The 17,280-nt window shown below is 39.4% G+C and overlaps 1 protein-coding gene across 3 annotated transcripts in view; it reads left to right on the top strand.

Annotated features, from left to right (window-relative positions):
• The window catches only part of SYK (spleen associated tyrosine kinase), a 58,915-nt gene that overhangs the window by 25,883 nt on the left and 15,752 nt on the right, over nt 1–17,280 (top strand). For all 3 annotated transcript variants that reach the window (XM_063320949.1, XM_063320948.1, XM_063320947.1), the window contains exons 3-6: nt 241–401; nt 11,536–11,674; nt 13,121–13,202; nt 14,218–14,267. In XM_063320949.1, coding sequence (XP_063177019.1) covers nt 241–401; nt 11,536–11,674; nt 13,121–13,202; nt 14,218–14,267 — 432 coding nt within the window. The remainder of the gene's footprint in view (nt 1–240; nt 402–11,535; nt 11,675–13,120; nt 13,203–14,217; nt 14,268–17,280) is intronic.

Genomic DNA, 17,280 nt, shown 5'->3' with positions numbered 1-17,280 from the left:
CTCGTTATTTTTCTTTCTGTTTCTCAGAGGTAAAGGAAGAATCCCAGCTTTTTGGTGTTTGGATTACCATACATTAGCTTCTGGTTTAATGTCTTTATAGCAACTGGATCTTTTCTTCACATACAATAAATATGTGCAGATTTTGGATGTCCCAAAAGCTATCCAATACTGTGAGTCTACCTGTCATGTGTTTAGTGCAGAAGACAGTTTGACTATCCTGCTGTGTTTTTATCACTCTAGGGGCATGCTCTTGAACAAGCTATCATTAGTCAAAAGCCTCAGCTGGAGAAGTTGATTGCCACTACAGCCCATGAGAAGATGCCGTGGTTCCATGGGAGGATCTCTCGGGAAGAGTCAGAACACCGTATCCTCATTGGGTCAAAAAACAATGGAAAATTTCTGTGAGTGCTTTTTCTGTGGTATTGCTGTTTGCCACCGGTGTTCCTACACAGTTCCCTTGAATGAATCTCAAATGAGAGTATGCCCAAAAAGGTGGCTCATTCCCAATGAGAGAGCCCAGCCCAGTCCATGTTGTATGTGACGTAATCATTCCTGTACTAAGTAAGTGTCTCCAAGATTAGGTTTCTGCTTAACTAAAGATGGGAAACTACACCAAAAGTGTGGGTCATTGGTTTTTAATCAAGTACTAGGTTTAATCCTGAAGGGAGCATCAGCAAAACTCAATACCAAGAAAAATTCATTTAACTATGTTTTATAAGCAGTACTAAGTGACAGTGGTAAGCTAACCTTAGCCAGTGTTACACTTGTCCTCCTCAACAGAACAGGAGCAGAAAACAGGATGGAAAAGCTCACGGGACAAGACAAAGACAGGGAGATCACATACCACTAAATCTCATGGGCAAAACAGACTCCACTTAAGGGAAAAGTAATTTAATTTATTCTCAACAAAAATTGAGTTGGATGGTAAGAAACAAAGACAAAAAGGTCAAAAAACACCTTTCCCTCACACACCCACACCCCCGGCTTCCACAGGCTCAACTTCACTCCTCCACACCCAACTCCTCTCCCCACCAAGTAGCAAGCGCTGGGGAGGATGAGTCAGGGATGAGGGCTGGACCCAGTCCGTAACAGCTTCTCTCTGCCGCTCCTTCCTCCTTATGCTGTTCCCTGCTGCAACGTGGGCTCTCTACAGGAAAACATCCACCCGCTTGGAGAAGTGCAGTGTGGACACCTGCTCCAACATGGCCTCTGCCACGGACTGGCTGCAGGGGACTTGCGCCTCCTCCCCACCTCCTCTTCCTCCGTTGGTGTTTGCGCTGCTCCTTCTGTTTTGTGTTTGTTTTTTTTTTTTTCTCTTGGCTGCCACATACTATGCATTTTTCTGCTCTTTCTTAAGGATGTTTTCACGGAGGTGGAGGGGGCTTGTTGGTGCCCTGCAGAGGTGTCCACTGGGGCCAGCTGGAACCAGTCGTGCCCAGCCCCTGGCCTCCTCACAGAGCCTCTGCAGCCCCAGTGCCAAAATCTGGCCACCTGCACCCCATAATCTGACTTACCAAAGTGGTAAAAATACAAACAAACTGCGTGTGTTAACAACTGTAGGCATCCATAACTGTCAGTTTTCCCAGGGGCGGTGGTGGTGCTTTGCTTTGCAGTTAAGCAACAGAAAGAATTGCTTTTACCTTGGTAATGCCATTTTGTGCCTGCCTCTGTCTGTGTTTACTTGGCGTCATGATCTTTTGTTTTCTGCGTGCAAATGTGTTATTTAGGATAGTGACAAACAGCCATCATCTCGTGAGGATTAGAGCTAGCCAAAGCCTTCTAAAAAAAGAGTTTTTCTTTGGCAAAATCCTCATTTGAAAAAAAATCAGTGTTTTCACTGAGCCGTTTTTTGTGTCCGTCTGTTCCCCCCCCCACGCCCCAATAGAAGTATTGATATAATGGTAGAAAATGAAGCTTAAAGGTCTAACTACTACCTACATAGCCTCCTTCAACATTCAACTGTCTGACTTTTTTAAAGCTAGTCCAAAGTAAAACCCCAGGAGTGAATGTGGGATGGATATGCTTCTTCAGTACCAACTCTTACACTTGACTGATTTGCCGTAATTGTGCCACACTAATCACTAATGTAGATACAACCTTCATATGTTTCCATGTTTCAATCTTAAACATCAGGAACCAGTAACTCCTTGAAATCTTTATTCCCAGCAGAGTTAATTCTTATCAGGTATTACCTACAAACACTTCAGGTGTACTGACATCATTTCTTGAGATCACCTTCCCTCAGTCATTGAATTTTTTCTGTTTCATGGTCACTCTGACACAAGTCACCATGAGTCTTCACATTTTCAGAGTTGTTGGGATCACATCTAGAGGGTCATTTACCTAGTTGGTTCTGTTGCCATTTGTAACAAAAAAATTGTTATAAATTTGTTACAATTTTTGTTACATTTGTAACTAAAAAATGTTACGAAAGTCTGAGGAGCCGAAAATTTTCCTTATCACAGATTCGTGTTTTCTGAATGCTGCTTCCTATAGCACAGGAAAGGTTTCATCGATTTGATGAACGTAGTCATTGTCGTAGATTACCAGTACAGCCATTATGGATTACCACACCACATCTCGTTTTCATTGCCCTGTGACTTTGCTAGCTTCTTTTCCTGCTTTTTAGATGTAGGGGCAGGTGGATGTGTAATCTGAAATAAAGCAGCAGCCCTTTCTTTTAATGACCAAGTTTTTTTAAAACTTTATTACTGTCTGTATTAATATCTTACTAAATCAATGTTATATTAGCTGAGTCTTAAAGCTTGCAGCTTTTCCAGTTTGCCTCTTGCACACATCGGTTTCTATGTGGTCAAAGTGCTTCTCTTTGGGGAAAAAAAAAAGGAAACTAATTTTTCTTCAAAGAAATTAATCCCTTAGCTAACATTTCTTAACAACAAGGATGGGCTTTGGAGTGAGGGTGTGCAATTTTTTAGCAGACTTAACAGTTTCAGTCTCTATTATAGACCCTGGTCTCTGTTTAATCTTCTATAAGCATTCCTACAGCTTTAAATAGAAGCAGTTCCCCAGTATTTTCCTGTTTCCCTTGGAGATGGCCTAGGAGGCATTTCGGGCTAGGAGGCATTTCTGTTTGCAGTGACACGCGTGATGAGCTGTGGAGGGAGCAGTCAGACCTCCTCCTGTGGGACTAGTTGTGTCAGTGGGTACATATCTTATATAGCTCTCCTGGAACTCAGGTGGCTGCTTTCACATCAGGTAGATAAACTTACAGAGGGGAAAATGCTAACTTCAAGGTTGTCTTTAAACCATAAGAAGTGCCACTGGAGCTTAAATTATATGGAAATATCACTGATAGTATGTTGAGCTTGCATCCCTCTTATTAAGGACAACACTGTTTACATCTGCACCTGTAGGGTCCTTTCCGATGCATTAATTGTTCTTGCACAGACTGCCTATCTGGCAGGTTTAAAGCTCAGTAACCACTTATCTGCCATTTACTCTTCTGCTCCCAGACAAGAAACAGGGTGAGATCTTCATCTGCCCCGTAATTCAGCAGCCAGAGCAGCAAGAGAAATAACGTGTTGTTCATATATATCAGAAATCTGTTATTTTTCCTTCTAGAGCTCTTCTAGCTCTCAGATCTGTGGACCTAGAGGCTTATACCAAATAACAAAAGAACTGTCTAATTCAGAAAGGTTTTCTGGTTTCTGCAGTGGTTTGCCTAACATGGGCTTGCTCAGCAGGCGTTGAGAAATAAACCATTCATATTTGGTAGACAGCTAAAACAGTAGCAGCCAAATTGTTGAGCAATGCACCAAAATAGAGTGGTGCACCATTTTACATTTCAGGCATGGGCATCGCATGCTTTTTCCTTACTCAGCAGCAGCGCATATCAGAATCTTCTGTACCCCTGTGGACTGTGAATTTGTGCTTGTGAATGTTGCTGCTTAGAGACTGTTTTTCTTACATTGATCAAGACACTGAAGCCTGATAGTTGACTGAAAGGTAAAACTTGGAAACATTCAGTGTCTAAGAGGAGTTTGTTTGTTGAGTTAGGCATTGGAGCCTGGGAACACAGAGGGACGCTAGATTTTTGAGGACATGAAGTACACCAAGGCTTGTCTACAAGTAGGTGCTGGTATATGACAAAAATCATCTTGTTTATTATGGAGAAAATAATAAATTTTCAAAGGCTGGAATATTTCTGTGTATTCTTTTACAAGGCTCTCTCAAACTTCATTATACTAGAAATCTGCTAACTGTCTGAACTGCCGACGTTGAAACAAAATCCAGTACAGCAGCCTCTTTTAGAACACATCTAATGCCTGGATTTCTTTAGCACTGCTTTGCACCACGACAAGATTATCAAATCTAGATTTTTTTTAATATAATAAATATGGAAATATTTGAAAAACTTCCTAATTGCAGTTCAAAATGTCACAAATAGCATAATAAATCTAACACCACAACTTATCCAAGCTGCTGGAAAAGTTCTGAGATAACTGTGGGTGTTTTAGTAGGGAATTTTCAAAGGTCTTTTTGAAGTTTTTGTCATGACTGAAAAGTCAATGCAACAAATATGTATGTGAGTGCTATATAGCTTGTTTTCAAAGACAACTATAGAAGCAATGTAATGAAATGACGTGAAATAGGAAGCAGTACCCACCTTTTCCAGGAAGAACACTCATGAAAGATTGCCACTCTAGCCACAAAATTTGGAGAAAACACTGTTTTCTAGTGTAATTTACTAGTGTACACTAGTAAAACACATTACTAGTGTAATAGAAGGAAAATATGATATCTCTAGAATGACCTGAAGAGCAACTGAAAATGAAGAACTTCATTTAAGTCTCAAGCCCCGATTAGCTTCATTAACACTACTTTTCATGCTGTATTAGGATGGTGGTTCTTACCAGACTTCTGGTTTTTCACTAGACTTTGCTTGGTACGGGGCATAATTGTAGAATATTGATGATCAATATTGTGTAGATGGTCAGAGATAATACTATTAATACTATTCATATTATTAATACTGTTATTAATATTGTAGTAATATTCATATTGGTAATATATAATAATATTGATAATATTGTTAATGTTATCTATGTGAGTGCATGCATGTGTGGACCAGTTGAAAAATAAATTTAAAAATTGCTAACAGTGACAAACCAGCAGTATAAGAAATGTTAGTTTTCTCTGCAGTTTGACATAAGAAACAACTCTGGTAAGTGTGTGGTAGCTCAAGAGCACGTCTTGGTTTGTAACCAGTAGTGACCTCTTCAGTTATACGAACATGTGATCTTGCATATTCGTTAAGAACCAGAAACTGTGAAGCTGAAGGGAGATAAACAATATTCAGAAATACTGTTAAACTTAAAAATGCAACATTAAGGAAATTGAACATGAAGGCATTGCATAATTAACAGTTTAGTCTCTATAAACCTTTTGTATGGGTTCATAGCCATATTAGCTCACATAAAATGTGAACAGTTGTGTAAAAGGAAAGTAAAAAGTAATTTCAGTATCATAAGAATTTCTTCAATATGCAACAAGATATACTAAAGAGGACAAAGCTGATTTAGACTGTTAGAATGACTCACAGCACTACCCATCATGGCATCTTATGACATCTAGAGACTAAACTGTCTCTTGTATGTCACAATAGTTACCACTAGTAACGCCATTTCAAAATAACAAGTTTTGAAGTGTAGTTGTTCATAAGAGACACAGAAATTTGTGTTTCTGTGACATGTAGCAGCCTATATTTATATTAATTTTACTGTCTTCCTCTGGAAATTTACAAGTACTGGAGTGCATACTAAGCTAGGTGATTTATCTGACCTTGTAGAGTGTTCTTTAAATAAAACTATCAGTATTATGTTTGTATCCATAAATGGAATAGGTCATTGTTGACATCAGACAAGGTGAAAACAATACTACTAAACATGACCTTAATTCAGCGATATTAATTAATTATGAAGTTCCTCTTCAAAATACCAGGCAGTTGCTCAGCTTAGATCACCATAAAAATTTTCCAAGATAAATGATACACAGACAGTGAGCCGTGTTTCTGGAGGGGCTGTATTCTCTACAGCAGCCTGGATGATGCCCACAGCAATTTGGGAGAGCTGTTTACTGATGTTCAGTTAGGTGCAAAGTTACGTGCCACTTGCAGACCACTGCAGCAGGGCTATGGCTTCTCAAGACTAGCTTTACGCTGTGTGCTTCAGCAGCAGAGTGGGTCTTCATCTCAGGGAGGTGTGAAGATGTGATTCCTGACTGAGAGAGCTGTACTCGGAAGACCCCCTGTTGCAGGTGCAGTTATACAGCAAAGCTATTTGTTAGGGTTTTGGTGGAGCATAGTATATTTTGCTGGCAGGGCAATGCCAGCAAAATAAACTGTACTGATGCAATCCTTCTCGCAAGGGTGTTTCGTAACTGTGCAGCACACCACAATAGCCTTGTCAGGAAATCAAGTTTTAGGTTCCATTGTAACTAGCAATAGTGTGTGGCAGAGCTAGCTCCTAAATTCCGTAGTGCGCTGACATTTCTGAAACAGCTTTGAATATGGTACTTAACAGAGGAGAAGAAATGATGTAAATGAAGATTGCAGTTAATCAAGCACCAAGTTAATTCCTTATTGTCCTCAAATTTGGAACGTGCGCACTGTGCTGCAGGTATTTGAAGTGATAATGAATAGCCACGTTGTTAATAACATTACAAGAGAGATGACCATAAGGGCAGACAATCAGGGAATGGCTGGAGCTTGCTCAGCAGTGGGGAATGTCTGTTATCTCTGGCATCAAGGAAGCTGTTATCACTGAGAAGGCAAAGCAAGCCCAAGAACAAACTTTAACAAGCCCTTGGATTTAGGAGTAAGAATAATTTCACACCATTCCTAAAGCAAATATTTTTCTAGTTTATTTCCTTCATTATTGTCCACCATAGAATACTGTGACTTCTTCTTTTCCTACAAAGTCAATGAGGCATGTTGTAATAGCAATTTCTTTTTTTTTACCTTCAGGGACATTTTCCTTTAGAAAGAAAGGAAGTTTGACTTTTCACTTAGAAGCAGAAAAAAAATGGGACATCATTGTTCTTTTTGCTTCCAAGCAAAAATAGAGACTTTATAAAGGGAGATGGATAGCTATTTACACAGGCTGTAGTGATACTCCAAATAGTTATTGGTTGCTATTTGGGTTAAATTCACAAAACCATAAAAAAATCATGAAACATAGATTACATGAAAATTAAAACCAATAGCTAAACCTTCTTTACATTGCATCACGTAACAATTTGAGCTTCTCAGTTCCTGCTAAAATTGCCATTTTAAAATGTATATCGTAGAAAATCTATTGTTCATGTTTCTGATTAATCTCAGTGGATGAAAGCACAATATTGCTTATTTACAGGTGTTTATTATCTTTATGTTTTTATTCTGTAGATCTGTAATTCTCTTCAATGGTATGAAATGGAAGACCAGGTGATATTTCACTGCTGGATTCCTTCCTTGACAAAATGCTTTTTAAAAAAATATGGCTTTTTCAAATTTTTTTTTTTGTAATCAGTTTGTATTGAAGAACAGTAAATGTTGTGAGTTATTTCAGAACACATTGAAGCAGATATTGCATTTGGAATTTTAGATTTTTTTCTCAACTTTCAGAAAATTGTTATTTTTCATAGAAGGAAAGTTACATATACGAAAAGAACCCCCAAGCCTGATGTGATGACCCCAGGTAGAACAGGCATCACCATCAAGAAGATGTGAAAACCTTGATTTCTATTTGAAGAGGTTTTAGGTTATAATCTTTCAGTTTGAGCAGCCTTTTTCTTTGATTCCATTTTGTACAGTAACTGTAAGCTACTGGGTACTGTGTACCCAGCTGGAGTTCTGGAGGCTTAGCGTAATGTAGACAGCCATTACCACAGTCAACAAAACTAAAACAAAATTGTGAAACATGACCTGTGACAATCCTTGTCACCAGAGGCAGTAAAAGTTTTTCGTTTGGACTGTGATGGTAAGTTCTGAGAGAGCCCTTTTTGGACCAGTAAGGGATCTGGGTGCCAAAACTAAGACTTAGGCTATCATTTAGTTGTTGCTTCAATGCTCTTGATACTTCTGCTCTTCAGAAGTTTTAGAAGATAGCAGAACTTCCTGTTGTTGTGTTTTGTAGGAGTACAAATTGTGCTGGAGTTGACTGGCTACAGTTTAAAACACCTGGACCATAACCCCAAGAGAACGAGTCTCCCTCTGGACCTGGTCCATCATAAACATTAGAATGGAGATTTTTTTCACATGCAGTAATACAGCTGTCTGACAGAAGTTGCCATGACTGTGATCTGCAGATATCTTCAGAGTTACGTAGCTGTTGGGTTGGGGGAAGGAAGAGCTCAGAAATGCAACTACAACATTATAAACCTGATCTCTGCCTAAATCCTGTACTGGATACTGATATAGCGCTGTGTAGATCCTTAGAAATCCTTAGAAATCAGGACTCTTTTCTGCCATTGATGCCTGTTCTCTCAAGAAATGTTTATGATGCCTTTTGTGATAGAAACAACTCTTGCAAATGAGAATCAGTTTCAGAAGAGCTAATTGCATTGGCACTGCCATTTCCACATGTGAAACAGGAAGGACATTTGTTACTGGCAAACAATCCATTGCATTTTTATAATCTTACTTGTGCTGTATTCTGAACAGAAGTCTGAATGCAATGAAATACCATTCACGTTTCAGAAACAATGTGTTCTATTCTGAAAATATATTTCCAAGCCTTATTTGCTAAGAGCAAGTCAGAGGAAGAGAAAAGTCTTCATTTTAGCAGAACCTGTTGCTTTCCACTGGTCAGTCAGCACAGGAAATCACCATGCTGAGAAAATACCTGCATGTCATGAAAAACCACAATGTGTTTCAAGTTGCTTTAGAGACACTAGGCAAGTTGCTTTGGTTTCAGAAAAAAAAATTGACCCTACTTCCCTTTTCCTTTAGCCAGTGTCCCATTTACATCTTAGGCAACAAGAATCACTCTGCTTGAAAAAATCGTTGCATGAGTAGTCCAGACAAAACAGTTTTAGTTCAGCCTTCTGTGTGTCAGATGAGGAGCAGAATTGCCTCTGCAATCTTCTGGGATGTGACAGCAAGTACTAGTGTTGCATCAGTGAAGCTTCCCAACACCTTAGTGAGCATATCCTACTATATTTCTTTTCAGGGCTTTTGGAAAATTCAAGGGGGATTGAGTAGATTTCTGTGCAGACTGGAACAAGAAATGTTTCTGTGTTGCTGAATTTGAGGTTTTGGTATGACAAAGAGACCCACTTGGTGGGTGAGGGAAAGGCTGTGGATGTTGTTTACCTGAACTTTAGTAAGGGCTTTGATACAGTCTCCCACAGCATCCTCCTGGAGAAACTGGCTGCCCATGGCTTGGACAGAAGTACTGTACGCTTGGTTAAAAACTGGCTGGAGGGTTGGGCCCAGGGAGTGGTGGTGAATGGATTTAAATCCAGTTGGCGGCCGGTCATGACTGGTGTTCCCCAGGGCTCAGTATTGGGGCCAGTTCTCTTTAATATCTCTATCAATGATCTGGACAAGGGGATTGAGTGCACCCTCAGTAAGTTTGCAGATGACACCAAACTAGGTGGGAGTGTCGACCTGCTTGAGGGTACAAAGGCATTGCAGAGGGGTCTGGACAGGCTGGATCGATGGGCCAAGGCCAATGGTATGAAGTTCAACAAGGCCAAGTGCTGGGTCCTGCACTTGGGCCACAACAACCCCATGCAGCACTACAGGATTGGGGAAGAGTGGCTGGAGAGCTGCCTGGCAGAAAAGGACCTGCGGGCATTGGTCAACTGCCAGCTGAATATGAGGCAGCAGTGTGCCCAGGTGGCCAAGAAGGCCAACAGCATCCTGGCCTGTATCAGGAAGAGCATAGTGAGTAGGACTAGGGAAGTGATCGTCCCCCTGTACTCAGCACTGGTGAGGCCCCACCTCGAGTACTGTGTCCAGTTTTGGGCCCCTCACCACAAAAAAGACATTGAGGTGCTGGAGTGGGTCCAGAGAAGGACAACGAAGCTGGTGAGGGGTCTGGAGAATAAGTCATATGAGGAGCGGCTGAGGGAACTGGGGTTGTTTATCCTAGAGAATAGGAGGGTGAGGGGAGACCTTATCGCTCTCTAGAGCTACCTGAAAGGAGGTTATAGCAAGGTGGGGGTCGGTCTCTTCTCCCAAGTAACAGGTGACAGGACAAGAGGAGATGGCCTCAAGTTGCACCAGGGGAGGTTTAGACTGGATATTTGGAAAATTTTTTACACTGAAAGGGCTTTTAAGCATTGGAACGGGCTGCCCAGGGAAGTGGTTGAGGCACCATCCCTGGAGGTATTTAAAAGATGGGTAGGCATAGTGCTTAGAGATATGGTTTAGTGATGTTTTTTGTCAAGAGTTAGGTTGATGGTTGGACTCAATGATCTGAGAGGTCCCTTCCAACCTAGCGATTCTATGATTCTGTGAAAATTTTAATGTAGCTCTATTGCTGTCTCATTGTCAGCAGCAAGTGAACATGGGCAACTCAAACTACAAGAAAAAGCCTGTTTTCCAACCTCAGAAATACTAGACCAGCTATGATGGAGCTAGTAGCAAATTCCTATCTACTTTGGGTCCAGTCACCAGAAGATGCTGATCTCAGTGTGAGCTACCTTGAATACATGTAGAACAACCCTGCAACACTTTACAGGCATCATAGATGTTGCTTGCAGACCTCCTGGAAGGAGGAGATCATCCTGGTTACCTGTGAATTTTAGACAATGTTTCTTATTACATTCCATATTCTCTCCCTGGTGAAGTTAAGACTAGATATATACCCCAATACCATGTGAAATTTAATGTAAATTGTATGTGAAATCTGCAACAAAGTGTTAGTGTATTTACAGAAATTATAAGAATTGATGATTACAGAAATGGATTATTTACTTTAAATTCCCAGCCAAACAACAATCTGTTTCAGTGCACAAAGATTCTCCCTTTATTTGTATTTCACGTTCTTTTAGTATTTTATCTTCTGTCCTTACTGTCATCTCTTTATTTCAAAATACAAGATATAAGAGAGAAAACTTGCTTTAACGAAGGCACTTACCTTTTGTTTGTAATTCTAGGTCAGCTGGAGAGGAGGTTGAAGTGTAGCTGCTTGTATATGCTGGATCCTGGCCTCGGAGTTCCACGGGCTTTGTAGGCCTGCAGCATACAAGCCTTCAAACGCTTCTTTGCTCAGAGAGCACTTTGTGCACTGCACACTGTTCTGTGGCAGAGAGCTCCACATTGTGGATTTTCTGTTGTTATCTGTTGCCTTTTTTGGGGGGGGGAGAAGGGGGGAAAGGAACTCGAGGGAATTCTATCTGAAAAGATAATAGAAATAAATAAGAAATAAATGAGACGTTTAACAAAATGTCTTCAGAACATGCAGTGCTGATTTTGCCTTGTTTTTAATTCAAAAGCTTAAAGAAATGCTGATTTGAAAACAAATTTCAACCCAAATGCTCATTCCTAGTAAAGAGTAACCCTGAAAATCTCTCTTATTCCTACAGTATCCGCGAAAGGGATAGCAATGGTTCCTATGCCCTGTGTCTGCTGAATGATGGAAAAGTACTGCATTACCGTATTGACAGAGATAAGACAGGAAAGCTCTCCATACCAGAAGGAAAAAGATTTGACACCCTCTGGCAGGTCTGTTAAATTTCAATCACTTGGATATCATGTTTCCATATAACTGACTAAGGCAGCTTGCTTTACTTCGCTGTGTGACAACAGTCTTTAGCTGAACAGCAGCTTGTTTTGGCGGATTATTTTTCATATATTTCTGTTTTTATGTGGTTTCCATACATCAAGAAAACATATGTTAATGTAGAAAGCTAAATAAGTGTACAGTTTAATCATTTTTAAATGTTGATGTTGTAGCTTCGCCAAGTCAAAATTGATGTAATTATTATTCAGTTAGCTGAAGGTTCTCTAGAATGGAAGGCTGTTTGCATTTGTTAAGTGACCATATTCAGTAATAGCAATGCAAGATATAGTCTTTTGCTGATGTCCTTTATGACAGCAATAAACAGAATTCTAGGAAGCACAAAGGGGATGGTTTAAGATGCTGTACACATACTGCATTCTTTAGATTTGAAATTCTCTACCTTCAAGACTGAAGAAACATAGTTGGATGAGGGTTACCACCAAAATGTGTCTGAACACTGGTGAAGATTAAGCAATTAAGGAATGCATAGTTGCATAGTTGGCTGTGCCATAGTCAATAATAAAACTGAATACTGGAGAAATGACTGCATAAATTGAAAATGCTAAGGTAATTGAAAACCTTGCAGAAATCTGTTATGTCTTCTTGCTGAAAATTCTATTAAAACAAGTAAAATGAGTCACAAATATAAAATATGTGTCTTTACTTGCATATATTAATTCTGAGCCTTTCCAGTAAATGTCCTGCATATTTTTTTTTTGGAGCCACTGGAAGTTTAAGAGCTGTTATGCTGTTTTACAAGCTTTTTTAATATGTCTGCAACCCTTTCACTCACAGAGCCCCGCCCTTCTACCCAAATGCACCAAAGCCAAAATAGCAGTAACAAACCTGTAATAAAATGGCATGGAGAGGACAATCCAGGAACACAAATGGCCACAACTATTTGTGCTATGCATTTATTAACATCCCTCTGTGGCTTTGAGGTCCAAAGAAAGCATTGCGTATCAGGACAATTCGTGCACTGTTATGCCCATCTTGAATAAACAAACAAACAAACAAATAAATAAAGAAGGTGGGAACTCAGAGATATAAAAAGAAGTTGTTTGCTCAGAGTTACAAGGCTGGTTAGCAGCAGAACCAGGCATGGGGTACTGAGTCTTACAAATCCAGCTACTGGATCAGGTTCCAGATTCATCCACAAGGCTTCTTCAGAAACATGCTAAAGAGAAGTAAAGATGGGGTAAGAACATGTGCAGTAAAGATCCCCTGTATACCCTGTTACTTTGCTGTAATATATACCAGTTATTGTACATATGCACACAATTTTAAAGAGACAATATATTTTATTATGCCTCCCTTACCTTTTCATATCTTTTTCTCTTCTTTTTATCTCCTTCTCCCTTTTTTTTTTCCCCCTCTTATTCTGGTAGTTAGTTGAGCATTATTCATACAAACCAGATGGACTATTAAGAGTTCTTACCATTCCCTGTCCACAACTTGGCTCAGAAAATGGTGAGTTATTCCTATTATTTTGCATCTATAAATAGCCATGCTAACGATGATAAAGAAGTGTCTATTTTTTCCACCTGCCATGTAGGTGGGTGCAGATTACAGTAGATTAAAGTTGGTTAAAAAAAAAGACTAAATGTTACATTTCCAATTTTTCAAATGAGTTGAGATCAGCCAGACCAGGCTTGATGGAGGCAGACCCTGCAGCTTAAGGGATGCTACCAACTCCAGTTATTGCTTGCTCTAAATTAATGTCAGATCAAAAATGTGCTTTGCCACTCAAAGTGTCAGTGTGTGTTACCTGGCCCACACTTGCTGACAAGGTGGTCATCCCGGCACTCCTTCAAGGGTCCTTATTCCAAGCTGAGGCCAGCACATCAGCTGCACTGCTACAGGCATTCGGGTGAGGTGTAGCAAGAGGTGCACTCAGCAGGTGAGGTGCTGGTAGATGAGGAGTTTGGGGAGAGCAGGGCAGAACAAGGGATTTGCTACACCTGATGCTGAAAATGGGAGTCAGAGAGGCATTCCTTGATAACCTGAGGCAAGGCAGGGGAAGGGGAGTGTTCTGAGATCCAGTATGCTCTTGGGCCTGTTTCTTTTTTAATGTCATGTTAAATACTGTTGAGGCCTTGTCCTCTCTCTTGCCTTGACTGCTAGGGGAAAAGAGATGCTTCTGCCTGGTCCTTGTCTAACTCGTGCTATTGCAGAAGTGGTGTTCTTTCTCTAAGGCCACCTTCTGTCAATCTAACTGTGTACCAGTGCCATGGTGAAAGGATATGCCTGTACTTTATCCACTCCTTTGAATCATTTAGGCAGTGCACATACTTTTGTCTCTGTGGCAGCAAGTACCAGAGCCACATTAGAGGCACATTAGAGACAAAAGCAAAGAAGGTGGGCCAGGAGAAACACCGCAATATGATTTAAAAGCTAGGAAGTTGGTCCCCTGTGTTAAATTTTGTGTTCTTACAGTATACTTCTCACCTTGCTCAGTATCCTTCTACAATTCGTTCTTTTACAGATAATGTTGTTTTTAACATTCGTCCTCCTCTTCCTGGAACCCCTTCTAAGGTAAGAGTAGGTGGTGACATAACAGTAGCATCCATTTGAGAAGGCTTACAGTCACATACTGGTCTAGGAATTCTAATGCTTGGAATTTGCAGTGAATTTATTTTTCTAGCCTCATTGATGGTCATGTTCTGTAGTGACTGTATCAACACTAGGAGGAGAGATACTACTTTATTTACATTGTCCACTTGGAGAATCTGCTGACTGAAGCAGAAATGGAGGTTCCATTTATTTTCGTATTTGGTGTGTGCAGTTAACATCAGGCTTTGCACAAGGGTTTGATTCCTTGAGCAGTAAATTAGGGGAAGTTCTTTCATCAACTCCATGAAAAGTGAGCAAGCACATCTGTGATTATAATTGCCTATGTTCTTAGAGTCCATTGATTAGAGGAGCCACCTGAGGTGTGATACGTAACACCATCTCATTCAGCTGTAGTTGATCTCATCTGAAATAGGGAGTTTAATTTAGCTGTTTCACCACTCCCTGGAGAGCCTAATCATCTAGGTCATTATCTTGATGCAGTCCCATGTTATAGAAAAAAATATTTTTGTTCAAATAGGCAATTACATTTATTTCAGTACTGTTGAGTCCCTGTGGGTCCGTGAACAACCATTCTCATACCACCACTTTCTGAAAATCAGGTTCTCTTTTAAATCATTGAAAATGATGCAATGAAAATCGGTACCATTGGGTTTTTTAAAAACGTTGTCCTGAAGTTTGGACCTATCCCATTTACAAGGACAACCATGAAGTTTAAGCACATGAAACCACTTGTATGTTATCTGGAATACACACTGTTATAGTGGTGGAGCAAGCACATTCAATGTGGGAATACTACATAGGTTTGAGTTTATCCATAGAAGATTCTGTGGTTTAAGTTTATATTAATGCAAATTCAAGAAATCTTACTTTTAGGTATTTAACTTATCAAAGAAGTAGTAACAAAACAAAAATATATCTGACTAAGATGACTGAAGTTTAGGACTGTGCAATGAAAGCAAATAGGCCCACCTCTTCTCTTTTCGTCAATGCATTGCAGTAATACCACCCTAGTTGTTCATGATGCTTTACAGGTGAAAGATTCAGTCATGCTAACAGGGTATGATTAATCTTGCCTAATATTAGTGAACTCAGATGAAGAGCCCGTCATTCAGTCATTCAGCAAATCACAAAGGCTGACTTTTGTGGAATTTTGAAGCAAGACAGAGACACATACCATCCACGTGTCACTTCTGCCTAAAAATGGTGGAATGACTTTCCACCAATATGTGCCTATGTCTTTCCTCTCAGAAGGGGCCTATGCGATTAGTCAAGACTATATGCCTTGCTTTTAGATAGCCATAGTTAGATGAGATTAATTCCACCCTTGAACATGTACTTGTCTAGTAAGTAGCTAGACAGTTGTTCACTTGCACGTTTTACATACAACCATTACTGTTTTCAGGATTGATCAGTAGTAGTTACATTTAAGACTGGTCATAATGGATAGATGGAAAAGCACTGAACTTATGAGTGAGATGCGTTGAGTGCATATTTTGCAAATATTCTCCTAAAATGTTGTTTAAAGCTACAATATGTTTGACATTCTGAACTTCTTAACACTGAAATGTGAATTTTGTATTTTCTTTAGGAGTCTTATAAAACAAGCCTGCTAAGTTACTTTCCTGTAGTATAAACATAAAAACTGAAAATGAAAAATTTTAAATTAATATTACTATTTATGGAGCTCAAAGAATTTAGTTAATATTGCCATGTTCTCATACATTAATATCTTTGTGAAAAAGCTGTAATTCACTAAAGACCACTCATGTAGCTTTTTTTGTACGCAAAGCCTGAAATACAATGAATTCAGATTGCAAAACCAAAAATGCAACCTGAAAAGAACAAATACCATCACAGTCTTGTGTAGAAGATGTGTAACGTATCTTCACATTATCTACACCAACATAATTAAGATTCAAGTTTAAGAGTTTCTGACTTTTCTGAAGTTCTGCATCTTTTTTATTTTAAAAAATGGATTGCCTAAGTATGTGAATTGGGATTGTGAATGTTTGAATTGGGACTCAAAATGATTGTGATTAACTGGAGAAATGTCCTGGAAAGAACAAGGTGAAATTCAATAGAAATCAGTGCAAGATATTGCACTTCTAATAGTCAGCTGTAGAACACAGGATGGCGAGGAGTTTCAGAGGATGTGGTGCCTGTAATGGATCAGAACAGGAACAAGGACCAGCAACCATCATGCTGGTAGAAGAAAGGGAAACATCAAGAGTGTTTCCAGCTTGTTCAAGTCTGGTAAAGTCTCAGCTGGAATACTTTCACCAGTTTCTGGCACTGCATCAAATAATGTTGTCCAACAGGAGATAATCTAGAGCAAGACAGCAGTAATGATCATGACTTGTGAGAAAAGATGGCTTAGAATAAAGAAGCAAAAGAGAGACAGTAGTGGGACAGGACATTATTAACAGCTGAAGAAAGGAGGGGAATGGCCTGTTCTGAGGGACAATTTAATACTGATGTTCCCATCCAGACCAATTTTTTGGGGTTTGTTTTTTTTTTTTTTTTGTTCTTCCAGCAGCAATAAGGACAGCATGGCTATCTGTGGTATTTTAAAACAAAAGATACCTTTTTATGTGAAATCAATTTTTTTTTAAAAGAAAAATATCAATCCTATAAATTAGAAAAGCTATCTTTTCAGAAAAAAAAAAGATATCCAAATAGGTTACTATTTAAAAGTTCAGAACATCTAACTGTAAGTCAGTTCAAACACTTTTTAAAGTGCCTGAGAACGTGGCTCAGACTATTATTTCAACCTCAATATCAGCCTAAACACTTGGTCAATAGGTATTGCATCACAGTTTTGATTAGGCAGGTGTAATCTCTCAGTAACACCTAGAAATGGTAATTGGTCACATTTAATTAAATTAATATATTATTGTAAAACATATTTGCATTTTTTTTAAAGTATCTTTAATACAGAACATAAGTGTACATGTAAAATCTAAAGCCTGTTCAT

Source organism: Chroicocephalus ridibundus, chromosome Z (genome assembly GCF_963924245.1).
Source record: "Chroicocephalus ridibundus chromosome Z, bChrRid1.1, whole genome shotgun sequence".
In the NCBI taxonomy this organism is placed as follows: Eukaryota; Metazoa; Chordata; class Aves; order Charadriiformes; family Laridae; genus Chroicocephalus; species Chroicocephalus ridibundus.
The sequence above is the reverse complement of the archived record's forward strand: the minus strand, read 5'-3'. Positions and strand labels throughout refer to the sequence as shown.